This window comes from Chenopodium album, chromosome 12, assembly GCF_948465745.1.
Source record: "Chenopodium album chromosome 12, dcCheAlbu1.1, whole genome shotgun sequence".
NCBI lineage: Eukaryota > Viridiplantae > Streptophyta > Magnoliopsida > Caryophyllales > Amaranthaceae > Chenopodium > Chenopodium album.
The window spans coordinates 1151103-1177956 of NC_137845.1; the positions used below are offsets into that span (position 1 = coordinate 1151103).

General features: G+C 38.4%; 3 protein-coding genes across 5 annotated transcripts in view; all 3 read left to right on the forward strand.

Moving 5' to 3' along the window:
* On the forward strand, positions 1-10296 carry LOC145569954 (B3 domain-containing transcription repressor VAL1-like). 2 transcript variants are annotated; one of them, XM_081628925.1, is made up of 13 exons: positions 1-92; positions 491-651; positions 1826-1907; positions 1992-2093; positions 2892-3541; positions 4064-4160; positions 4265-4439; positions 6371-6447; positions 6527-6949; positions 7423-7472; positions 8208-8321; positions 8417-8484; positions 9101-10296. In XM_081628925.1, the coding sequence occupies exons 2-13, from the start codon at positions 539-541 to the stop codon at positions 9850-9852; spliced, it is 2703 nt and encodes a 900-aa protein (XP_081485051.1). In that variant the 5' UTR covers positions 1-92; positions 491-538; the 3' UTR covers positions 9853-10296. The 2 variants fall into 2 exon arrangements, with proteins under 2 accessions (XP_081485051.1, XP_081485050.1); XM_081628924.1 differs by having other exon boundaries at positions 8-304.
* Positions 10297-11234: 938 nt separating this feature from the next.
* On the forward strand, positions 11235-14150 carry LOC145571502 (transcription factor RF2b-like). The gene is made up of 4 exons (XM_081630535.1): positions 11235-11860; positions 12731-12863; positions 13045-13129; positions 13385-14150. Exons 1-4 carry the CDS (start codon positions 11367-11369, stop codon positions 13753-13755), a joined length of 1083 nt encoding a protein of 360 aa, XP_081486661.1. The 5' UTR covers positions 11235-11366; the 3' UTR covers positions 13756-14150.
* A 3218-nt stretch (positions 14151-17368) lies between these two features.
* Positions 17369-26854, forward strand: part of LOC145569955 (nardilysin-like) — a 28351-nt gene continuing 18865 nt past the window's right edge. Inside the window, exons 1-4 of one of the 2 annotated variants that reach the window (XM_081628927.1) lie at positions 17369-17876; positions 18032-18107; positions 18205-18251; positions 19271-19383. In XM_081628927.1, coding sequence (XP_081485053.1) covers positions 17559-17876; positions 18032-18107; positions 18205-18251; positions 19271-19383 — 554 coding nt within the window. In that variant the 5' untranslated portion in view covers positions 17369-17558. The remainder of the gene's footprint in view (positions 17877-18031; positions 18108-18204; positions 18252-19270; positions 19384-26854) is intronic. The other variant, XM_081628926.1, reaches the window with a different exon arrangement.

Genomic DNA, 26854 nt, shown 5'->3' on the forward strand with positions numbered 1-26854 from the left:
TTGTTAGCAATTTGCATGCACACCACGCTTTCTCTCTCTTCTATAGTTCGTCTCCCTTACCCTCTTTGCTGTTACTCGCTTTCATTTCTTGGGTAATTCTTTGAATTCTCTCTCTCCTAAATTCATGAAAAAACGATTATTAGATCTTTATTTTTATGGATTTTGTAATTTGACGACCCAGATTTAGTTTAATCTCGTCAAATTATTATAATAAATATTTTTAATTTTTTGAATTGGGTGATTATGATTGCTCAACTTTGACTCTACTTAAATGTCACCGTGAAGAGTTACTCCGATTTGTACGGTAAAGTTGATTAATTTCTTCAATTCTTCTGTTTTTAACGTTGACATGGTTATTATTTCTAGTTTTTTGATGATTTAAGTTAGTGGGTTCAATTAAATTTATCTGGGTCTTTTTGGGTTTTATTTGCATGAGATTTAATAGTGTAAAGTTGTTATTAATCTAAAGTTTTAATCTTTAATATTGCAGATTAATTGGGGTGGAGTTTTGCAAGCTTTTTTGGGGTTTTAAAATTTAATGGGGTCAAGAATTTGCATGAACACGTCTTGTGGGGCGAATTCTACAGTCCAATGGAAGAAAGGCTGGGAATTGAAATCTGGTGAAATTGCCGATCTGTGTTTCAACTGCGGGTAACTCCATTTTGCTAATTTTTAATTTGTTTAATTCATTAATTACTGCCGTTTTTTTTGCATTGATTTGTATTGTTTTCAAGTAATTCAATTCATGCTTTCGTGTTGATTTCGTGTTTGTGTTCGTGTTCGGTTTGTGTCGTGTCGTGTTATTACTTTGTAATTCGGATTCTGGATAAATGGCTGTTGCTGTCCTTTGCATTTTGCTTTTGAACAATTTGAATTTTGCTTGTTGATTTACGTTTGGAAAGTTTTGGGTCTATCTTGTTGAGTGTTTGGCATTATCCGAATTTCGGGTTTTGTCTTATACATTCATAATGTATAGTTGATTGTAGTTACTGATAATGTTAATTAGTGTGGAAATTGGTTGATTGCTGCTGAGATGTGATGAACTGCTGATTGAGGATTTTAGTTTTGTTAAAGTTATGTTAATAGTAGTAAATAAGGAGTGGAAGTGACTTTATAAATGAGTGGAATGATAGAATTAAGCACATGTTTGTGCCAAAGTAGTAAGGTGAGTAGGGAAAGAGGAAGATAAGGCATGCTTTGGAAAGTTTATTCCTTTATATACGTAAGAAGAACTCTTTCGTAATTGAAAATTTTAATTGAGCGCAACAAAAATGTTAAGAGTTTGGTAAAAGCTTTGCTGCTTTTCTATTGCCCCTAATAGATGATTGGTAAATTTTTTTAGCAGAAAAGGGATGTGTATCTAAAATTTCTGGATTTGTATACTGTATGATTAGTGTTGTCGCTATTACTCCGTGTCTTTTTGTTAGCATATCTGGTCAATATCACTTACCATTGTTGCATGGAAATTTGAACTCATCAGATTGTTTAGGTTCGTTAGAGTTAAGCTATATGTGGCTTCAGCTGTCAAAAGTTTCTCATACAGGCGTGGTCTTTTGTTTTGATCCCTTTAGTTCCAATTCACATGCAGGCTAACTTCCTCCTTTTAAGTGTTTGCTTATGTTATGATATTTCTCTTGGGGATTGACCTGAAAATATGATTTGATTTGTATGCTGAACTGTTGACTATGTCATACTTGGTGTTCTAGGGTAAACCTTGACTTGTTTTTTTGATCCTGACGTGCATAACATGATATGGAGTACAGTAAAAAAATTTGATTTTATACTCACACAGTCACAATTTTGACTGTTAATACTTGATGTGTAGATCTTCCTACGAGAAATCAGTCTACTGTGATACATTCCATCCAGAGGAAACTGGTTGGAGAGAATGTAGTTTGTGCAACAAGGTATTATCTGGTTGCCCATTGTTTTGCCTGAGGCTTTCTTGCTGCAATATATTGATATGACTCTGTTTGGATTTCTCGCTACAGCGACTCCACTGTGGTTGCAGTGCTTCAGCATCACTGATTGAGATTCAAGATTTTGGAGGTATATGGTGTATTAGCTGTGCTAAGAGTGCTTGTTGTCCTCCGGTAAGATCACTTAAATCCTAATCGAAGATTCAGATAATCCACTGTGATTATTGATTAATATTGTGCCTGATAGAATAAGTACCAAAAGTTGTTTCTGATGCGAGCTGTATATTGTTCTAGTAAAATGACGCTATCAACATCTCAGTCATGTGCCTACAATGTTATTGTGAAAAAGAAAATATTTTGGATATTTAAGTATTTTAGTAGAAGGTCAAGGTACAAGCAAAACAAAATTATATCTTGATTGTTTTCTTTAGAGATTTGGCCAAGTTTTTGCTGTCAGTAAGGACAGTAACTGGCAAATTTGGTTCTTTTTGTTTCTTATCCCATTAAATTCTGCAAGCCTGTATCAGCTCTATGTTAATTAATCATATGGAAACGAGTAATCGAATGCATGGGTTACTGGACTGAGTTCAGATGCTGGTTTTCTAGCCATAAGTTCTGAAGTCTTTTTCCCCGTCCGTTTTTTTTCCTGGTGAGATGGTTGGTTGGGCTCTTGTCACTTTTTAATCATCAATTGATTTTTGGTGACTTTCAGCAGGTCATTGGAGTGAAACTCCAACACCCCCCCCCCCCCACTTTTTTTTTTTTTTTTTTTTTTTTTTTTATAATTTTTTTTGAGTATAATGGACTGTTTTAAAAAAATTTATTAAATTGTCTGCACTTCATATTCGTTGCAAAGTAGCAAATGTTCGATGTATATCAGATCCTAGATCATGTATATTCTGAATTTTAATAGAATGCTATTATTATTTATATGAGTGATTAAATGAAAATTTGTTCTTCTATGTTATGCAGATCAGGAAAGATAAGTTCTTTGGTGAAGCTCAATCTTCAGAGAAGTACAGTAATGCTAATGATCTGCAGAACACTAAGCCAGAAACTAATGCCGTTAGTAATGGGAATCTTTTTAGTTTGGGCAACATCATCGATACTAATATTCCTAGATTTTTGCCTCAATCTCCCCCTGCTCTCACAAATGGACCTTTTGGGCAAATCAAACCAGAGGCCAAGAATTCCTTAATTGGAGTTGCTGGCTTGGGTTTTTCAAAATTTTCTCACTCACTTACTGGACCAACCCTTTGTGCTCCACCAAATGAAGATAAAGCAAACACAGGGGCCAAGGATGTGCAAGAATCACAAATGCCATCACTGAATATAAGCTTGCGTTCGCCTTCAGAAACCTCAAACTTTGGCCTTACTTTTTCTGGTGGAGTTGAAGAAGGAGATAATAGCAGATCATCCCTCTTTCTGTCAGGGCAAAGGCCTCGACAAATATTGCCCAAGCCTCCAAAGAACAACCTTGCTAAAGTTTCTGATGCAAATAAAAGCTCGTTTTCTCCTGTGCGAGTGGCAAGACCACCTGCTGAAGGGCGTTTGCGGAACCAATTGCTTCCGCGTTACTGGCCTAGAATCACAGACCAAGAGTTGCAGAAGCTATCTGGAGAGTATCCATCATATTTCGTTCTTCAATCTGTGCTTTAAAGTGTTTTTGATCAATTGCCTGCATTCTACAATGCAATGGGTTGCTTTTTCTTTGACTTTATTTCTTTCTTTTTTTTGTTATACTCCTTTCGTCCCTTGTCTACATGCCTGTATTCCATATCGGGGTAACCAAAACTACATGCCTATTTCTATTTAAAGAGTGTATTTTTTGACAATATTACACTCTTTTTTATGAGTGGTCATCATTTTTCTTTAATGTTTTGTACTTTTGACATCATTTTCCAACACTTTCTCTCTCCCTTTCTTCAATAATTACCAACTACCTTTTCTTTTTCTCTATCTCTATAACTCCACATGCATATTTGTACTCCCAATCATTAGTTTTAAGAAATCTACAACTTAATATTCATGAAAAAACCCAAATAACCATGTTGATAAGGGACGGAAGGAGGTTATTTTAGCCTTATTCTTCAATATTCACCTATTGTGTGTATGTTGCTTATCTTAACTGTATCATCTTTTAGCTTGAAAACTACAATAGTTCCGCTTTTTGAGAAGATTCTGAGTGCTAGTGATGCTAGTCGAATTGGCCGCTTGGTTCTTCCCAAAGCTTGTGCTGAAGTAAGCTTCCCATCATATTCTGTAATTTACAATATGGTTAGATTTATTACTTAGCTATAATTTATGCAGAGAGTTTCTTGGTTTAAAGTTCTTTCTTTATGCAGGCATATTTTCCTACTATTAATCAATCAGAAGGTCTGCCCTTGAAAATTCAGGACATTAAGGGGAATGAGTGGACATTTCAGTTTAGATTTTGGCCTAACAATAATAGTAGGATGTATGTTTTGGAAGGAGTAACCCCTTGCATACAGTCTATGCAATTACAAGCCGGCGATACTGGTATGTCTTGAGCCTACCTGTTGCTTCAAGCTCTATCACTTTGCTAAATGGAATATTTAGGTTGTATATAAACTTTTGTGTTTAAATCTTTTCTTTTAATTAATCGTTTGAGGGATAACTTTGTGTTTAAAATTTAGTTGGAAGGACAATTGCCATTGTTCTAGTCTTTGAGTAAAAGCTTTTTAACAGTGTAGGAGATTGAGGAAATCTGTTAGATACTCAGATGGATTGTGAGTTGCTTGGGGCATAAAATCAACCCATCCTTTTTAATGGTTTAACATAGTCTAGTTGGATTGTAATCCGATGATCATACTATGTACTAATAGTGGCTTAAAAGATTGAAAGAGAATTGCAGAAGTTTGAAACCCAGATTGGAAGTTGGAGGATTTGATACCCCAAAGTAGAAGAAAAGTAGCAATTGGATATGCTGGATAGTGTTCAAATTTACTTAGCCAGCATTAAGTTATTGAAAGGTGAGAATCGAAGCTTTACTGTAACTCTTGGATGCCTTCCTCTTACACATTAATCGTCGATCGAACTCAGAACCATTCTTAAGTGATACCTCTTATTCTGTATTATAGGTTTCAACTCATTTGTTTTCATAAAACATGCATAAAAAATGGTTTAGAATACTCCAAACCCATTCCTTGTGTATGAGGTTTAATGGTTTTTCATAATGAAATAGGCTCAACCAAAAACATGGAGAAAACCAGGTGTGAAACTGTACAGACTCATGCAGTTTCAGCCTTTGCTCACCCATTCCACTGCTGGATTTCTCATTCCCCTTTTGTTTCCATTCTTTTATCCATATTGCCCCTCTTAGTCTCTTACTGTCCACTCCCCTTGCTTCCTCTTTCCCGACCCTTTCAATTTTGTCTTCCTAAATCCAAATAAATCAATTGACCGTTTTTTATGTTGCCCTTTTGATAGTCAGATTTTTTCTTAAGTTGAAGTTTTGACTTATATTCTATGTGAAGTAGGCAAATCTTACTTGGATATCAATCCTCATCCAAATGATTATTTGACCATTGGTTCCGCCTTGCATGTGGATTGTAGGATGCAGAGAAAGATTGAGAAGGCTGATAGGGGGTGGAAATGGTAGCCACACATCCAGGAAAGAGAGATAGAGAAGTAGACGGGGGCTTGACCGCTTGAGGGAGGAGGAAGAGTAAGGGTACATAGGATGTCACTGGCCTTTCAAAGTTAATTAAGAGTAGTAGAAGGAGAGAGCTAGAATGAAGGGTACTAAAGGTTTTCATCCATGGAAAGAAAATGGGGGAGGGGCCGACTTTATTTGACTTTTAGCCAAGCAACCTATTGAAGCTTTCTAACTTCTAAGCAACTAACTAATTAAATGTTATCAAAATCAGAGCAGGCATGATTTCTCACACTTAATCACCCCTTTTTGAGGGTAGTGTTATTCATTCTATTAGTGAGATAGAAAGAGGAGGGGGAAAGAGAAAGGATAAGCTTATTTGTTTTATGAAAGGAGTCAATAGTACAGTGAATCTTAAAACTCCCTTCGTTTTGGAACAACTTCAATACCTGTCTTCCACAGTCCAACCATCAATTATTCTATTTCTGTAATTATAAAACTGGTAAACTGTTAAAGACCTTATAGTTTCAAACACACGTTATTAGTCAAAGTTGATTAATTTTGACCATCAAAGGGCAAGTGCTGTTAAAATGGAAGGATTATGATTTGTTAGAGTGACTCCTTGATTACATCTTAGCCTTTTGTTTCTTAGCATTTTGAAACATTTTTATTATTCCATGCTGGTCTGAAAATGAGAAGTTCATTTAGTGCTTTGTGATTTACTATGGGTATTCATGGATCAGTATGGATTTTTGAGTATTCTATTTCCTTGAGCTCCGTTGTTTGTCTTTAGCCAGGTAACTATCTAACTCTAAGTTTGACTTCTTCTGTGTAGTTACATTTAGCAGGATTGATCCTGGAGGCAAACTTGTCATTGGATATCGTAAAGCATCAAACACTCTTGAAGTACAGGTATTTCATTCTGAATTCGGTCAAAAAAAATTTGCGCAGTGTAATCATGGTGTCAGCTTATACTTTGTTCAAATACCAGGATACCCAAACATCATCAGCAAATCCTAATGGTGTTGCTCCTGGAGAAAGTTGCTACCCTGATGTGGCTGACAGCCTGTCTGCTAGAAATGACCGTAGTGGCCTGCAATCGATGGGTGGTGCCAAAGAAAATCAACCAAATGTATTGCCTGAACAGTCAAATTTGGTGAGTGGGAACACTTCTTGGGGCAAGAGTGAGAAGCTGAAGAACAAGGTGAAAGAGGATGTGTTGGAGCAACCTAAACCATCTGACAAGAAAAAAATGCGAAACATTGGTTCCAAAAACAAGAGGTTGCTAATAAATAATGAGGAAGCTATGGAGATTAGAGTTACATGGGACCAGGCACAGGACCTGCTTCGTCCACCACCAAATGCCAACCCAAGCGTCGTCATAGTTGACGATTTTGAATTTGAAGAATATAGTGTAAGTTGATACGAGTATATCAGGTTATTCTATTTGTCTTTGTCTCATCATTATACTTGTCGTGTAACAGAGAAGCTTGTCCTCTTTAGACTTTCTCCCCCGCTTTTGTTACTCTGGAATATTCAGCATACTAAATTTATAGTATCTTCTTATAAAAAGCCTGGGCATATGCATTTTCTTTGTTAATTTTTTTTTTTATTTTCCCTCCTTTATTTAGGAAAAAAGAGAGAGGGGGGGGGGGGGGGGGGGGATGTTGTTATCAGATCATGCAAAATGTGCCCAAATTCCTTTAGTTTTTATACCAAGTACTTTCGTAATATAGAAAAATTAGCATAATGTTCCTGTCTTTGTCCCAATAATAAGCATGGGCCATTGTACATTACCTTATAATTCAGGGTTACATGCTGATTCATTTTATTTATTTATTTATAGATGCATGATTGTGATTATCATTATTAATTTGTGTGACTTAGGAGCCCCCTGTTTTTGGAAAGAAGACATACTTTGCCACTCGACGTTCGGGGTGAGTATTATTCTGATTTTTTTAATTAAAAATTCCTGACAATAATTTCTGTATGTCCATTTGTGATACTGTTATGCTGCCCTGCCAAGTGTTCTCTTAGACCCAATATTTTATCTTCTTTTAGACTGAAATATTAAAAAATTGCAATATGATTTAATTTGTGTTACACACATCATCTACATCACCCCAATGCCAGTAAAGGAGCTCCGATGCTATGTGGGGTAGGAAGATGGGATGTATGCAGCCTTGCCCTATGATAAGACTTACAAGAGAGTTAGTTTCCAACTGACCCTCAATCTGATATGCAAAAACAATTTGTTACTTCGCAGAAATTAAAAGTGCAGGAAATTGAGCAAGCCATTTATATTCATAAATATGACTTATATGAGTATATGACAGTATGTGCTGTATTGCAGAACTCTCATAGAGGAGAATTTTTAGTATGCTTACCTTTTCATACTCTAGAATTTTGGATGCTACCAAAAACACATGCCTCATGACTTGTTTGCTTACCTATTCATACTCTAGAATTTTGGATGCTACCTCATGACTTATTTGCTTATGTATATTGTTGATGTTTTCTTTACTTAAGCCAAAGCATTCTCAAGTGTGAAATTCATTTTCCTTATTTTGTTTGTAATTATTCCTGAGATTGTCCACCTTACTGCACTTATTTAGTTATTGAAGATACACAATCTCCTTTGGTTCAGAATGATTAAAGTCTTATTTATTCAGGGCGCAAGAACAATGGGCTCAATGTGATAATTGTTCAAAGTGGAGGAAGCTGCCCACAGAGACTTACCTGCCATCAAGATGGACATGCTCAGAGAATTTCTGGGACTCTACCAGGTTTATGACATACATTGTATTCAATTAATCATTAATTTTGATGGAATATTGATGAAACGGTGTGTTTACTCTCATTTATTTTTATTTGCTCTTAGGGCTTTGTGCACATCACCAGAAGAGACATATCCAAAAGAACTTGATAATCTTATCAAAGGAAGTAAAGGTTTGTCAGAAAATTTCTTTCTATTTTCAGATTATTCCTTATTTCACCTTGATATGCCTTTCCAGTCACCCTGTATAAAGATCCTATGGATAAGATGGCATTACTGAAAGATTTGCAAAGACATTTGCTAAATAAGCCTCAGGGTTGAATAAGAAGCACACATCATACATGTACACAGATGTATTCACACATGCACACTTAGTGTGAGAGGGAGTGGGGAGGGAAGGGTTTGCATGGTTTCCCTATCTTGGATGGAATGGAAGTTTAAAACTTGTTTGAATACTCTGCATTACCTAAGTTCATTGGGTTGCCTGCGTTCAGCCTTCTAAAACCGAAAAACAATGCTAATCAGTAGGCAGCTTGCTCACTTGCATGAGGGTATAGGACACCAGTATATGCAGTGTCTGTGGACTTTGAAAGATTGCCTGATAGATAAACTTCTGAGGATTAGTGGACATTTATGTCTTATGCTACACACTAGAACTTTGCCATGTGACTATTATTTTCTTAGAAGTTATCCAATAAATTCTTACTGCTCCATACCTCGTGGTTAAAAGCAGGGTGCCAGGTCAACTGAGTGACAGTATGTGACACTTTTCTTTCCTTTTTTTTTCAGAGTCCAAGAAGCGAAAAGCTGCAGAAAGCCCTGAGCAAAGATGTGAGCCTTCTGGCCTGGATGCTCTGGCTACTGCTGCCACCCTAGGGGACAATGACGAGCCATCAGCTGGAGCCACTACGAGGCATCCTCGACACCGTCCCGGATGTACTTGCATTGTGTGCATTCAACCCCCAAGTGGAAAAGGCAAGCACAAGCCTTCATGTGTATGCAATGTCTGCTTGACTGTGAAACGCCGATTTAAAACACTAATGATGCGCAAGAAGAAGCGCCAATGTGAACGTGAGGCTGAAATGGCACAACAAAAGAGCAATGAACTGCAAGTTAAAGGACCTCAACTTCCAAAGAAAGCTGCTGCAAATGATGTAATGCCGAATAAAGATAATTTGGAGAATGAAGTTAGTCAGGAAAAAAGTCAAGAAAGAATGCAGCTAGATGAAGGCGAGAACAGTAGCAAGGGTCACATAGATCTGAATTGCCACCCTATCCGTGAGGAAGATTCAACAGCAGATGCTCAACCAAGTGCGGGCATTATGGCTCTTGCTCAAGCAGCTAGTGCTCCTGATATGTACATGGAGCCAAATGGGCTTGCAAATCTTCTGGGCAAGCAGCCGATGGACACTGATTCTTGTTTGCTGCTAAAAACCTGTGATTATGTTGACAAATGTTTGTCAACTAAGGAGGAACATCATCTGTCAGTTGTGAAGGAGCAGGAGCAATGCAAGGCAGATGGTGTGGGTTCTTCCAAGTAGCATGATTTTTTTAGTGAAGCAATCTTATCTACTCAGTCCTCAGTTAGCTACTTCTGCTTCAGCCCTGACTCAACATTTGGTTTGTACATTCATCAGCTTCTGGTTCACAAGCGGCGTACACCTTTAGTTTTATAGTTGAGTCTTTTTTTTAACAACTTGAACTACAGTTACATAAAGAGTTAGTTAAGTCATAGCGTTCGAGTCTTTTTTTCTTTTTTGTTTGGCATGAGTTGGAAATTTGGAAGAGACATTTCCTTACTCAAAGAGGTCAATACTGCAAGTTTTATGAGCCATCTTTGACCTCTCTGTGTAGTATCTGTCATTCTGTGTTCCAAACATTGTACTGTATTATATAGGGATGCTGATGCAGAATGTCTCAAGTGTTTCTCAATTGTAAGGAACAATCATAATTCATGATTTAGCAAAAACTTATAATTTTGTCAATTATACTAATATAGTAATATGCAACTCCTGCAATTTCCTTTGTCTCATGTAGTATTTTACAAAGAAATTTGATGATAAGCTCTAAGAATTTTATGATTTGTTTCAATAGGTGGTTTTTGTGAGTTTCACTAACAAAAGAATAAATAAAAAAAATAAAAAAAATTTCTTAAGTGACTGTTTAATGCTCAATGATAAAGAGGTAATTTTGTTAGTGAAGCGAAAAAAAATTCACAAGGCCATAATATTCTTGTTCAGACAATACATCTATTATATATCATACAAAGTATTTTACAAAAAAAAAAAAAAAAGACTTTACTCATCAACTTTTTTTTTTTTTTTATGTTTATTTTGTTATTAATATCAATTTCTTCTAATTTTAATTTCACAATTTTTATTGAATATCGTGTTACGACTAAAACCGATCATATAGAACAAGTACGTGTAAAATCCAAAACTTATGGATGAGAGATGGCGACCCTTGTAGATCAATGATCACTTCATAATGCGTGGCCGGTGGACTTAATCACTTATCCATCCAACCAACATCTAGTTTTACCTTTACTACAACAATCAACTCTCTTTCTTTCAACTTGCATTTAATTACTGTACCACAGTTAAAAAAAATACTAAAATATTACTAACCCTAACACACAATCAAAAATCATGGGATTATTCACTTCATTAGCCCATGTTAAAGCGGCTACTTCATTAGTATTACTCGTGTAAGATAACTCAATCAGTATTATAAGGATTACTCGGTCAGTGTTATAAGAGCTACTTGTTCTTTTATACCGTATTCCGTAAGTGATTATTATATTTTTTTTTTTTGTAATAATCACTTACAGAATACGGTATAAAAGAAGAAGTAAAATGGTGTGGTTAGACGCAAGCAAAATGAGGCGAACGGCATAAATATAGACAAAGAAAATGAAGGAATGAATATAGTTTGGTGTAATATTAGTGGTAATTAAGTCTGCGCGTTTCTCTCTAGAGTCTAGTCCGTGTCCGTCCTTTTCTCTCTCTTGAAAAATTCTCTCTCCTAAAAATTGATTCTATCTCTATCCAATTCCATGGCAATGAAACCAGATCCATCAACCTCCATTCCAAATCCCGACATTAATGCCAAACCCCTTTCCTCCATTTCCAATGGCATTCCCAATCCCAATCCTTTCAGAGGGCCCCACCATCGGCGCGCTCACTCCGAGCTCAGTTTCCGAATAACCGACGACATGGATCTCTCCTCGGATCCCTTCACCGGATCCTCCACCGAAGAGATCGGATCCGAGGACGACCTCTTCACCACCTACATTGACGTCGACAAGCTCGGCTCTGCTTCCGGATCTGCTTCTCATCCTTCCGACGACTTCCAACCCAATCCCACCGCCCTTGCCCTCGCCGTTGACGCCGCCGATAACAATACCAACAATCGTCCTCGTCATCGGTATAGTAACTCCGTCGATGCCATGTCATCTGCTAGCTTTGGTGAGATCATGGATGCTAAGAAAGCTATGCCTCCTGATAAACTTGCTGAGCTTTGGACCATTGACCCTAAGCGTGCTAAAAGGTTTCCATTTTTCCTCCCTTTTTTTATTTTTATGAAATCTTCAAATTCAGTAATAATACCCAATTATAGTATAAAAGAGAAAAGGGGTTGCATCATTCTTTCATTTTGCCTTTGATGTTGACTGATTCTTATCTTTTTTGGGTCATTCTAGATCTTGTGTAATGTGAATTATGTAATGTGGGTTTATTGCATTTATAAATCTGATTTATTAATTGTACAAAAGCTTTGTTTTTTATATACGAAGTATTATCGGATTCATGATGGAAATCATACCAGTTACAGCTTGTTACATTGTTTTTGATTTATATAAATCTATTTTTGATTACCCTTTACATTGTCTTTAATTAATAGAAATTTGTTTTGAGTATAATTCCGGTACAGATCATCGGAAATTAGTTTTAATAGATAAAATTTGGAAATTAACAGCTAAATTCAATTTCAATTAGTTAGTTAGTTTTAAACTTTGTGAAAATCAGTTGAGAGAAGTATAAGTGAGTTGAAGAAAGCAAGACCTTTATCGTGGCCATTTGTATGTTCGTGTCATGCTTCGTATCTTGTTTACTTTTCTGATTGGTAGATTGGCTTTTTAGTGGCATTATTGTCAATGGTTTTGGAGCGAACACTGTTACATTGTAGTATTGCAAAGTAATGAGATGAGACTTCAGTGTTTCATGGAATTTAACTGGTTGTTGTGGCTTTTTTTGTTGTTGGTGTTTCATATATCCAATCATTGCAATATGCTCACTTTAGAGTATGTTTACTTTATAACCATATTACTTTTGGAAAATTAGGGCCCTTAATTGGTGGTTATTATGTTGCTTTCCTTATTTAGTGTACTTGTGCCTCACAGTGGTTTACTTGTTGCTGCAGGATTTTGGCAAATCGGCAGTCTGCTGCACGTTCTAAAGAGAGGAAAGCTCGATACATATTGGAGTTGGAGCGGAAAGTACAGACTCTTCAAACTGAAGCAACCACCCTTTCTGCACAACTCACCTTGTATCAGGTATTTTTGCTGATCTCACACCATAAGCAACTTAAAAGATCTGCTGTTAAATTTAGATCCACTTGTTCTTTCATTTAGATTACGGAGTACAAGGTTTTAGGGTCTGGAAATTAAAGGTACTTAAGGATTCTCTTGTGTGAACTTGTTGTGCTTACGTTTCTTTTATGAATTTATTGTTTAGAGGGACACAACTGGTTTGACATCTGAAAACACAGAACTTAAGCTTCGGTTACAAGCCATGGAACAACAAGCTCAGTTGCGAGATGGTGAGTCTCATGCCCTGTACAACATTAAACATGGATGGGATCAAAATTTAGGTTTGAACAGTTGATTTAGTTCGGAATTTTAGCTGCCAATATACAAATTTAAGTTTTCAACTATCAAAATATCTTGATTTCCTTGTTTCAAGTCAAAAACAATATCACTAAATATATTGAACTTGGCTTTGACAGGTCTCTTCTTTTTGAATTTTGTTGGGGTATAGATCTTTAAAATCTGCACTTGTCTGTTTATTTTTTCAGCACTCAATGAAGCATTAAAGCAGGAAGTGGAGAGGCTTAGAATGGCTACAGGCGAAATGATGGGTCCTTCAGAATCATTTAACTTAGGGATGCCTAGCATGCAATACAATCCTTCTCCCTTTTACTCGCTACCTCAGCAACATGTCTCTCAAGGCCAACATAGTATGCAAATGCCATCATTTCATCAATCTCAGGGAAATAATAATAACATGCACCATATGCATTCATCCAATTCCCAAAACCCTTCAGAATTTATGCCGAATGATCCCCTGGGAAGATTACAAGGGCTTGACATTGGCAGCAGAGGAACACCCGCTGTGAAATCTGAAGGTGCCTCGATGTCTGCCAGTGAAAGTAGCACAACATTTTGACATGCGCTCAAGTTGCTGACTAGCTGACTTCTTCAGAAAGTGTGTGTTTGGTAGATTGTCTATAAACTGACATCATTCAATTAGATAAGGTACTATTGATTTGTTCCATTATTTATTCTATTCGTATCCTTTTCTCTGGGATCACGTCTATTTAAATTGGTCTCAAGGATGATCCCCAAAGAGGGGATCGTTGTAGGTTACTGAGTTGCTTCATCTTCCTCCCGATTTTTTTTTAGTTCTGCTGTGAAATGTTGTAGCATGTGCGACTGAAAGGTCATTCGGCATGCCAGGAAAGGCTTCTGTATTTTTTTTTAATTTTTTTTTCTAGTAACTTTTTTGTGTACTCAAAACCTGTATTATTCTTCTCAATCCATTTTTTTTTATTGTAGCATTCTTACACTTGTTAATGATGAAGCTAATTTGGAAGGTGGGCAATCCTGGTTGTTAGGCTAGGACCCAATGTTCTATTCGGATCAAGATTTTTATTTCCTATGATGACTCGCGCTATTTATTGTTAGCACTTCAGCATGCCAACGGCACCTAAGCTGCATGGCTGCTACTATTGCAGCATCATCATTAGCCTTTTGAATTTTTTAGTGGAGGCAAGAGGAGCATCTAAACAAGGTCAATAGCGTTGTCCTTTTTAAACAACAAAGTAGCAAAATCAATTTAACATAAAAAATAATGTCTCTAAAATCAAATAGGGGAAAATTAAAAAATTAAAAAATAAATTGCGATAAGAACCTTTAGGTTAAGGGACTATGTTTTTCAAAAGTACTTGGGTCCTCAATTGGATCTTGAAAAGGTTTGTTTAGTTATTAAGAAAGCAATGATATGTGTACATGTGAGAGCATTTACACTCATGGGAGAAGTAATGAGGAAATTTATCCTCACGTGGGGAATTTATGAGATTAGGAAAATTGGATTTTCTCATTAAATCAACTCATGTGCTAGTGTCAATTTGAAATAAACATATTATTAAAACTAGGTGTCAAAAGCACACCCGACCCGATTCAAAACCGACCCGAAAAATATCCGATTCAGATTAAGACTCGCATGAACATAATAATTTAGTTGACTCAATTTTAAAAATTTACCCGACCCAACCCGACCTCATCAGACCCGACCCTATCATTGTGGGTCATTTATGGCAATGTTGATAGAATTTTTGGAGTTAATGGTGTTAATTGGTTTTCATCATCATCTTCCTCCCACTTTCCTGTACATCTTTTTCTTCCAACCTTCCCCTTCTTCTACATCTTGTGTTTTTTTCTTCCTCCCACCCACTTTCATCTCCTTTTCAAGCCGGTTTGACTCCACAAACACCAATCTTTATAATAGGAAAGACTATAGTCGTGTTTGGTGAATAGCTTAAAGCTGAAAGCTGAAACAGATTATGTTAGCTGATTTTGACTAGCTGATTGTATTAACTGATTTGACTAACTTATTTTATTAGCTGATTGCATAAAAGTGTTTGGTAAATAGTTGATAGGTTAAAGGTGATTGAGTATATGAAATGACCAATAAGCTAATTGTGGGAAGGTAGTTTAGGTAGGATTTTAAATTAAATGAGGGTATAAGTGTCATTTTACAATAATTAATGAATAAGCTAATTGAAAAAGCTCCTAAAAAGAGCTTTTTCAAAAAGAGCTTATTTAGTTATTTATTATTTATTTATTTATTTATTTTAGGTCAAAATTATTTTCATTTTTATTTAATCAAAACTAAAAAGGGTATATGTGAGGGTTTTTTTAAAAAAAAAAATATATTTAATAAGAGTAAATTGACAAATCTAGCAGGTTTTCGAAAAAGTTTAACAAACTAATGGTTATATTTTTCATTATAATTAACATTCTTTAACCCCTTGTAATTTGTTATTTATAGAAAATGGCAAAAGCATTGGAATTGGAGCTACTATGCTCGAAAAAAAGGGTATCGATAATTCTAGAGTTGTTTTGCTAGAGTCCCATTGCGAACCAGCAAATCCATGTAGTTTATTTTCCATGTAGCTATGATAGTTGCAAAGGAAATTGTCAATGCTCCAATGATAATTCCTTATGTTATTGTACCTAAGGCATCATGTTTCTAATGGTGATGTATTGAGGGTGTCATTTCGATTTCGTATTGTACCATAATCTTTAATAATAAACTCGTTCTTTTTTCTTGTATTTATTAATATGATCTATTCTCTCTTTATATTTTAACATTTATTTATTTAATTAATTATTTTACAAATATAGTAGTACACAACACAATAGTATAGATGGTGTACTTATACAATTAATCTCTTTTGAATACACCATACATCCATACACGCATTAAGAGAAATATCCAATTTTATTGTTTTATGGAGAAGTTAAAATTATACTAGTATTTAATTTGCTATCGCCATAAAACAATTCTCACAACATTCCACCACCCTTTTGAAAGAATTGAAAATTGGTGAAAAATGGCTACACAAAAGAAAAAGCAAAATACAGTAAAAGGTAGAAAGTCCCAAATAAACAAAACAAAACAAAACAAAACAAAAGTTAGATTAGATGGGTTGGATACTTGGATCATGCTAGTGAGACAGGGTGATGTATGATCACCTCTAATGGACCTAATTAAGCATATCTTATAAATAAAATAATTCTTATAATTTTTTTTTTTTAATTTTTTTTAAATTTTTTTTTTTTTTAATATAAACTAATTAATTTAGAACGATACTAGAACTTCACAACTCCTTAATTAATTTCTTTTGTACTTTTGACAATGTCTATTTTATTTACTTACTTTTTTTTTATCTATCATTGTTATAGGTAGGGGTGAGCATGGGACGGGTACTAACGGTACAGGTACCCAATAACCAAAATCCCTAAAAGTGATATCCATAATCCGAACCGATAAGTTCGGGTACCCGGACTTCTGGTACCCGTATTTTCGGATCGGTTGTCGGGTACCCAATAAGATATCTAATAATGATAATAAAACTTAATTATGTAGTTATTATGATATAATTTACCACTAATTAACAACAATATCATATGATTTAGACCAAATTATTAATAATATTACTAATCATTGATATTATAAAGTAATTATGATGTAAAGTGAGAGTTTAGATTTTAAAAAAATAGATTTAATTAGGGAAAAAAAGCAAAAAAATGTTTATCGGATCGGATCGAGTAACCGTTAATTTTAAAATGATACCTAATAACCATACTCGATAACAAATTATCGGAACGGGAACCCAAACCGTTAAGGTTATCGGATCGGGTACCCTAATTTTCGGAATGGTTACGGATCGATTTTTCGGGTTTTCGGTTTTTCGGGTTTTCGATTTTTCGGGTAGTTTTGCTCAGCCCTAGTTATAGGTTGTGTAATTCGTGATTGTATTAAGTTTTTTTTTTTGAGAAACTGATTGTATTAAGTTGATCATGAGTCATATTACCTATAACTAATTAAATTTGATTTCCAACAAAAATTTACTTTATAGAGTGTTTTATTTTTAAAACCAAGAATATAACTGAGTAACCGACCTAAATTAGATCAGCCAATCAAATATCAATAATACATCAATCGAAACACATTAGTAATATCCAACGCTCCAAGATGTTCATTAGCCAGAAATGCAAGATCTTTCTAATTAACACGAGGAAAAAAAATTATTCCATGAAATAAGGGTACGCCGCAGGCAGCTGGTGGAAATTAGGAACCCTCTATTTGAAGAAAACATATTCCTGTCTAGCGGCGGCGAACCACAGTGTGCGAGAACATCTCAACCTCATTCATTCTCCATTTCCGAAACTATCGCCGACGAAATGACAGTCGGAGGTGTGACATTCTCGTCGGATAATCTTGTTAAGAAGTCGCCCAATGACAGGCGTTTATACAGATACCTTCAGCTTCATAATGGTCTTTGTGCTTTGCTTGTTCATGATCCTGAGATTTATTCTACTCCTGATGTTGATGGTTCTGAGGAGGATGACGACGATGACGAGGAGGAGGAGGAGGATGACGAAGATTACGACGACGATGAGGAAGATGATGAGGAAGACGATGAAGAAGAGGATGAGGATGAGGATGATGATGGGAGTAGGAAGGAAAAGGGGAGGAAAGCTGCTTCTCAAACTAAGAAGGTTTTAATTTGACTGAATTGAATTGGATTTAAATTTGGGTTTTTACTTTGTTGAATGTGGATTGAATTGGATTTTGAATTAGTTTTACCGTGGATTGAATTGGGTTTTAATTTGTTAAATGGGGATTGTTTAATTTGTGGAAATTGATGTTGCAGGCTGCAGCAGCAGTTTGTGTTGGGATGGGGAGCTTCTCTGATCCCTATGAAGCACAGGGTCTTGCTCATTTTTTAGGTATGAACTACTCCTATAATATATTGCTGTAATTTTTATAGTATCCTGTTGATTTTGATTGGTTGGTTTATTTATGTGTTTGCTTGTTTGTTAATAGAGCACATGCTGTTCATGGGTAGTGCTGAGTTTCCTGATGAAAATGAGGTATGCAAGGCCATGTGTGTTTTATGCTTACTTAAACTTTTTGGTTTTATGACTTGTACTGGTTTTGTCGATAGCTTGTAATTCTGTTGCTGATTTATGCCTTGTGCTTGTTGGTTAAGGCACTATAGTTTAGTGACTATGTAGTTTGATCATATTTTAATTGCTTACTATTTTCTACTGGTATATCATCAACAACCATCCAATAGTAATATCGTTGGAGGAAAGATTTGGGAAGTCTGTGTTTAGATGTATGGAAGATACACTTTCTCAGTCCATTAAAAGTAGTACAGTTCCAAGACTTTAAAATTACGAAATCAATTTTATTTGACCAATTAAGCTTAAGTGATTCCCAAAACCTTCTTTGTGTTCCACTTGTCAGGTTTCAGCAAAGACGTTTTTACGTGTATGTAGAAACCATTGAAGCTGATTTTTAATTGGTCACTGAAAAAAATCATAGGGGAGTTTGGACTTTGGAGTTCCTAATCAACATCAATAATATCTTTGCAGTCTCATTGATGTCTGCAGCTCATGGTTGCTGACAGTAGACTTGACGAATGAGAACTTACTGACCAGATACGTTGCCTTCCAGCTTGGCATTATCGTTATCTTCCCAACTAGGCATTATTGCTGCCTTCCCAACCTAGCATTACACTCTGAAATGGTGTATTGGAAATAGATAGGATGATGGATGTTTTTAGGAACAAGGAACATGGGGATTGCGGTTATGTTTCTTGCTATATTAGCCTATTAGGATTCCCAAACTTCTCATTTCAGCTTAGTATATGCTGGTTAAATGGTTGATAAAAACTTATAATACATTGATTTTGTGTATATCCATGCACTTTTTTGTGTCATCATTCCCAGATGGACAATCACATTGTTGCCTCATGATATACATTTATATTTAAGTTATGCTCTACTGGAGGTTATCCATGCTTTTCCTATTTTTTTATTAAGCAAACAAATTTTCCCTTGTGTTTAAAATCTTGCTGCCTTTGCATTGACTTTTCCCGCCTTAGTATGATAGTTACTTGTCCAAGCACGGGGGTTCATCAAATGCATACACAGAGGCAGAGCATACTTGCTATCATTTTGATGTCAAGCGAGAGTTTCTCAAAGATGCCTTGAGAAGGTTAGAACCCTTTGCTCTCTTATATTCCTCATTGCTGCTTTATGTCAGCTAATTATAATTCACACTGCCTCTTAAAGTTATGGGTTTAATATTTAATAAATAAATGCCTTTTGATTAATTAATTGATTGATTATGCATGCTTGCATTGCTCAATTTATTGCATGCAAGTCTAGTGAAGATTAAGTATGGAAAAAAGGTCTAGCTGTGCTTTTGTATCTGACTGCTTATTAGGGTTAGGCCATTATGGACACTTTGAGACACCTTGGTACCTTATTGATAAATGAGCAGAATTTTATTTGATTTTGATGGTATCAAAGAGGGTTTACTCCTTTGTATTCTATGCATATGGATAGGAATGCAAGTATGTCTGCATGTTTGATTTTGTACAAAGGGGGCAATTTTAGGAGAGCCACTAAACTTACAATTATCTATTTTTGTACTCAATATGTGCTGGTATCCAATTGTCTAACAAGAGACACTTTGGGGTCACTATGAGAGTGTCTGTGGTATCGGTACCTAGTTGATCCCTACACAAGAAATCAGGGTTTTAGAATTTTATTCCTTTTTTCTGCCAACAACACAAAGTGACTGTTTTCCCAATGTACATTGAATTACACCTCATTTAGTAACTAATGTAGAGTTGGTTTGGTAGAGCCATAAAAATATGACTTTTAGAATATAAGTGTAAAGCTCAACCTACAAATGTTATTTTTGCAACATATGTTTGGGACATATACAATTATACACGTGTACAAAGGATCAGTTTTCTTTTTTTCCTCTCCAAACTTGATCTTCTTCATGCCCATATAGACAGTCAAGTTGCCAACAGAATATTTGAATAAAAGACTTAGTGTCATTGTGGCAAAGATAAAAAATTGGTAAGAGCAAAGGAAAGTAAGACATTGGTTGATTTTGTTAATTGATTGACTTTATTATTATTATTATTATTTTTTCTTCTAGCGTTACTTGTTTGATTGATTTCATCATCCTTCTTTCACGGTCCATATAGTGACTTACTTCAACTCTTTATTTTGTCTTACATACTGTAATAAACTGAAATTACTCGGTGTAATAACAGTACAACGATGGATAAAACTCAGAAATTTGATTAAACAAATTAATGGTTTTACAACGATAGTAGTAGGTTTAGCCTACAAAGCTCCAATAGTGACTTTAGGTCACAACTCTCCTAAGAAACTACTCCAAAATTCTGCCTACTACTTCCTTCTCTCCTTTACCTATTTATACTAAGGCTAACAACTACAAACCTAATAATACTAGACTTCCTATATTGCCCATGCTACATTTGATAACTACTAACATACTAAACTACCCATAATACCCTCCCCTAAGTCAGTTCATTACAATACCGGCCCCCTAAAGTTCCACCTTGTCCTCAAGGTGGTTTAAATCCAATGTGTATCCAGCCTCGGCAATGATGGTCACTACCATCATTGGTGCCCAGCCTCCACAGCCAAATGAGCTCCTCCGTGGTGAGTTCTCTTAATGTCTCATGGGATGTAGCTAGTGTGAGATGATATTGGGAACTACTAACTGGGAGCAGTTGAGAAAAAGGGGAATTAGGAAACTTAATAAGGATGATGAGATTAAACTGAACATCTAGATTAATTGGGCAAAAGGAATGAAATGGATGTGGCACCAAAATTGGGTTAGTCTGACTTGTAATCCTTGGATCATGGACTTTGGGCTTAAAAACATGGACTGGTAAAATGGGCTGAATGTTGATTTTATCAGCCAAAGGCCCAGTGACATGATCTTTACCCTCATTTTCACTAGTTGGGCACGTGCTATGCTTTGTTAATAAATTGCATTGTAAACATGAGAGGGGACCAGTCAAACCACTACACCTGCTCCACTTTTTCCTGTCCCCTTCCCCACTTTTTACCAGAATGCCCTTACTACCATTTTCTAGAATTATCTTCTTTTTCACCAAAATCAGAGTACAGCTTCTATCACACGCCACCACTGAATACTTCAGCAACCATGTCCACCATTTCCCACCTTCCGTTCCACCGCCCTCATAGGAATCTGGTCTCATTCCGTCCAAGACACCACCACCAGTAAAAGACTTCAGTCCATCTCCGATGAGATCACCACCGCCGGTAAAACCACCAGCGAAATCACCACGCCTCTGCTGTGCGAATCCACCACGATCAACACCACCTCTGCCATGGACGTTCCTTTGCAATCCCCCACCATTCTCTCCGGCGACCCGACAGCCCAGACCACTTGTAGCCTTTTGTTCCTGCGCCCCACACACACACCCACACAGACAACCCGGTCCACTCCCGGCAAACGCACCAGATCTGCCCTTCACAAGGATACCTCCTTTTAGCAGCGCAAGTATGTCTCAACCCGTTTGTTCACTACCTCCGTCTGCCCATCCGTTTGAGGGTGGTAAGACGTACTACGCTTCAAATCTGTCCCCTGAATAGTTCTCTCCAAAAAACACTTAAGAACACCCGATCTGTATCGGACACTATGCTCGCAGGCACCCCGTGGAGCCTAACCACCTCCCTCACGAACACTTCAGCCACCGTATACGCCGTGTATGGATGTTTAAGGCCAATGAAATGGGCATATTTCGACAACCGATCCACCACCACAAATATCGTGTCCACCCCTTTCGATAGAGGCAACCCCTCGATGAAATCCATACTTATGTCTTCCCATATTCGCTCCGGCACGGGAAGAGGTTGTGAAAGTCCGGCCGGTGACTGTTGGGAGTGTTTGTTCCTTTGACAAGTCGAGCAACTACGAACATACCCAGCCACATCTTTTCTCATGCCTCCCCAAAACCAATCGGCTCCAATCTTCAAGTAAGTTTTGGTTTCCCCGCAATGGCCACCCTCCGGTGAGTCGTGATAGACCTTGAGAAGGGTCGACTTATGCACCGAGTCCTTCGGGATCACCACTCGGCCCTTGTACATTAATTGGCCATTGTCAATCGCATAGCCAAAGAGTCCCTGCCCCTTTTCTACTTCCGCCTTTAATTTCGCCATCTCCTCACTTTTCGCAATTTCCTCTTTTAGTGCCCCCCAATCCACCCACTGTGACACCACAATCGCATTACACTCCCCTTCTTTCTCGTCTTCCCCTCGCCGCGAGAGGGCGTCCGCCACCTTGTTAGCCACCCCGGGTTTATATTGCAATTCAAATTCAAATCCTACCAATTTTCGAACCCATTTCTGAAATTCCATCCCAATCTCTCGTTGTTGAGTGATGTACTTGAGGCTTTGTTGGTCGCTTCGAATTACAAATTTCCGGCCAAGCAAGTAATGTTTCCATTTTTCCACCGCCAAACACACCGCCATAAGCTCTTTCTCATAAATCGACTTCCCTTGAGCACGGGGTCCGAGAGTTTTACTGAAAAAGGCCACCGGTTTTCCACCTTGCATCAACACCGCTCCGAGACTGTGGCCCGAAGCATCGGACTCCACCACAAATTCTTTGGAAAAATCAGGCATCGTAAGCACTGGGGCCGTGGACATGGCGCGCTTCAAGGAGCAAAAAGCCTCGTCGGGCTGCCGGAGACCAGCCGAAATTGTCCTTCTTGAGTTGCTCCGTCAAAGGTCGAGCAATGTGAGCATAGTGATATATGAACTTACGGTAGTATCCAGTAAGTCCCAAAAATCCCCTTAGTTCTCTCAATGATTTTGGTGTGGGCCAATTAATCATAGAGCCCACCTTCTCTTGATCCACAACAACCCCCTCACCGGAAATTATATGGCCCAAATAAGCCACTTTGGGCTTACCAAATTCACACTTTTTTAAATTTGCAAACAAGGAGTGTTTCACTAAAACTGCCAACACTAAACGCACATGCTCAACATGATCAACTTCACTAGCACTATATATGAGAATATCATCAAAGAAAACGAGTACAAATTTACGCAAATAAGGACGGAATACCTCGTTCATCAACGATTGAAAAGTGGCCGGAGCATTAGTGAGACCAAATGGCATGATAAGGAATTCGTAATGCCCCTCGTGTGTCCTAAAAGCGGTCTTATGAGTGTCTTCCGGTCGGACTAGTATTTGGTGATAGCCGGCCTTAAGGTCGAGTTTCGAGAACACTCTTGCTCCATGTAACTCATTAAGTAGCTCCTCGATTACCGGAATGGGGTACTTATCGGGAACGGTCTCCTTGTTGAGAGCCCGGTAATCCACACAAAATCTCCACGATCCATCCTTTTTCTTGACTAAAAGGACCGGACTTGAGAAGGGACTCGTGGAGGGCCGTATGATGCCCGCTTGCAACATCTCCGCGATGAGCTTTGCAATCTCATCTTTTTGGAATTGGGGGTAGCGGTAGGGTCGGACACTAATCGGATTGCTACCCTCTTTGAGTGTGATTGCATGTTCGTGCCCCCTTATGGGAGGTAGCCCATTTGGGCTCTCGAAGACAGTAGCATATTCGCCCAACACCCCCTTCAAAAAGGCGGGTGGCCCATCATCACTCGGCCCACTTCCATTTGGGCCTCCTTGCTGCTCCTCTAATCTACTCAACTCCACTAAAATTCCTCCATCTTCCCTCCTCAAAGTTCTAATCATTGCCTTCAAAGTTACTCCCGCCCTTGTTAAACTAGGATCCACTTTAATCATCACCGCACTCCCATTCAAGTTAAAACTCATCTCTTGCTTCTTCCAATTAGTGAGAATTGTCCCTAGTTTTTCGAGCCATTGTATTCCTAGGATGACATCCGAATTACCCAACTTGAGAGGTAAGAAATCCTCTTCAATCACAATTCCTTCATCCAACTCCAATCTTACTCCTCTACATTGCCCTCTACCCTTGATGTTCTCTCCATTGCCAAGGGACACTCCAAAACTAGCATCACCGGAAATGATTAATCCTAGATTCTCTATGGTTTGTAAAGACATGAAATTGTGGGTGGCTCCCGGGTCAATCATGACTACAACCGTTTGCCCCTTGATCCTCCCCTTGAGACGCATTGTCTTCGGATTAGACAACCCAACTATGGAATTCATGGACACGGCCGTCGGAGTCTCTTCACCCTCCAACTCCGGTGTTTCTAGGGCGGTGAACTCCCCTTCATCCTCTCCATCTTCATCCTCCACCAAGAGCACACTAAGCCCCTTTGCCCCACACACATGGGTGGGCCCGGTCCACCTTCCATCACATCGGAAACATAGCCCCTTCGCTCTCTTCTCTTGCATTTCCCGCTCTGTCAACCTCCGCACACTTCCACTAAATTGGCTAGAGTTTGGGTGAGGTCGGTTTTGATAGGTGTTAAGGGGGTGGTTAACTGATGCAATGGAGCTTTGTGAAGTTTGGCTGGGTTGAGGGTTATGGGCTGGGTTACTTTTGTGGGTGATGATCGGTTGGGCTGAGGTGGTTGGATATGTGGGTGGGTTGTATGGTGGGTTAGAGTGCTGTTGGTTTGGGTTCGGCCCAGAGCCCAATAAAGTTGAAGCTGGACTCTTATTAAAATAAGAGTATGGCCCAGGTTTGAGAAAGGCTCCACCCGTTTTCCTCATTCCGGCGACCCGATTCCGCTCTTCAACCCGCACCGCCAGATCCATCGAATCATCCAAAGTCATTGGATTCAGCATCCTGATTTCGGCCTTCACCTCCTCCTTCAACCCATTTATAAATTGCGCCTTAAGAATATTTTCCGGGATATCAGAAAGCGGAGCCGCCTTCTCAATGACCAACCGCCTGTACTCCGCCACGGTGGTTGTTTGGTGTACGGCCAGCCACTGCTCGTGAAGCGAACCAGCGTTAATAGGTCGAAACTGGTTCAACACCCTCAACTTCAAATCCTCCCACAGCACCACCGGTCGCCGACGGTGTTCCCACTGATACCACCTCAAAGCGTCCCCGTCGAAGGCCACCACCGCCGCCTGCAACTTTTCCGATTCCGACAATTGGTAAAATTGAAAAAATTGTTCCCCCCTTAATATCCACCCATCTGGGTCGGATCCGTCGAAAGTGGGCATATCCAACTTGCGAAACTTCCAATTGCTGCGGTTGTCGTGGTGGTTTTCCAGGTGGTCGAGCGCGCCGCCCAACCCGGTCTGCCAGTTGCCGAAACGGAGGCCATTGAGAGCCCCTGTTCCTATGGGTGTTTCCTGGAATGTTCCTATCCCGTGCGGTGGTTGTTCGACCTCCTGTTGTCGCCCCCTTGGTTGCGAATGCGGGGCGGCTAGGGCCTTCAGCGCGTCTCGAATCTCATCCAAAGCCTTGTCCTGGCGGTTGGTCGTCATATTAAATTGCTGAGTCATTTCCTGCCGGAAACGGTCCATTTTCCCCTCCAACGATTGTCTCACCTTATCGATTGACTCGTCCTGCTTCTTCAACAGGGTGTGCTGAAGAGAGTTTTCCCCTTCTCCAAGCTTCTCGGCGATTTCCTCCACTCTCTCTTCGAGCGCCGCCACACGCTCCGGTGTCACGGTCAACGGTGTCGGCGGCATACCGGCTCTGATACCAAGTGCAACGGACTACGAATTTACGAGCAAAAATAGGGAGAAGGGTTGTTTGATTGATTGATAGTTAAACGCTTGCGTGAGTGATAACAATGGCTTTAGGCCATTACTCTCCAAAATGTTCTTACAATTTCTGCATACCTTCTCTCTCTTCGACTCTCCTATTTATACTACTACACAGCTCATACATAATTGGACATAATTGGACAAAAGGCCTTAATTGCTAATGTTATGGACTGGGTCAACGGGGTCAACATCGCAAGACAGCCACCAATATTGGTGTATACGAGGCGCGCCAAGAAGAAGCAGCAAGGTGCAGCAGAGCCCAGCAACAAAGGGGAACAGGACAAAGTTAATTAATGGGAAAATAGGAAAGAAAGCAACTTCCTTTAATCATGTTCTTTGTGGGTTTCCATTTTGGTTAATTAAAATGTCACATGTATTAGCTATGCTTTGAGTATAAGTAGTGTAGTAGCATGTTAGACAGATTATGCAGAAATTAGACAAGTTCATTGTGAGAGTTGTGACCTCAAGTCACTGAGAGACTCATAGCCTAAAGTTATGCTTATCACTTGTAATCTGTAATTCGACCCTTAATCAATCAAATACTCGAGCTTTCCCCTTAATTATTGTTTCATTTCATATTAATTGTGCGTGAGAAATCTGGTCTATAACATCTTGGTATCAGAGCAGTACGATTCATGGACGGAAACACGGAGCAGCGGCTTAGTGCCGTGGAGGAGATACTCACCGAGTTGAAAAGTCAGTTGACTTCCATCGAAGACAAACTACAAGTGCAATCCCCGGGTGATAGCCTCACTCGAGTGGTCGCAGCGGCGGTCCAAGCTGCAATGGAGGAAGAACGGAAGAAAATCGAAGGCGCTTTGGAAACCACTCACACCAAACTGGAAATTCGCTTGAACCAATTCCGAGACGACATCAACAATCAGGGGGCCATAGACCGAGCCAAGGTCGCCAAATTGCAGGAAGAAATGAGAGC

Coding starts and splice junctions, on each gene's coding strand:
- LOC145569954 (XM_081628925.1), top strand. CDS start 539: ATGGGGTCAAGAATTTGCATGAACACGTCTTGTGGGGCGAATTCTACA. Junction 6,448..6,526: donor CAAACACTCTTGAAGTACAG/GTATTTCATTCT, acceptor TTCAAATACCAG/GATACCCAAACATCATCAGC. Junction 6,950..7,422: donor TTGAATTTGAAGAATATAGT/GTAAGTTGATAC, acceptor TGTGTGACTTAG/GAGCCCCCTGTTTTTGGAAA.
- LOC145571502 (XM_081630535.1), top strand. CDS start 11,367: ATGGCAATGAAACCAGATCCATCAACCTCCATTCCAAATCCCGACATT. Junction 11,861..12,730: donor GACCCTAAGCGTGCTAAAAG/GTTTCCATTTTT, acceptor TTGTTGCTGCAG/GATTTTGGCAAATCGGCAGT. Junction 13,130..13,384: donor ACAAGCTCAGTTGCGAGATG/GTGAGTCTCATG, acceptor TTATTTTTTCAG/CACTCAATGAAGCATTAAAG.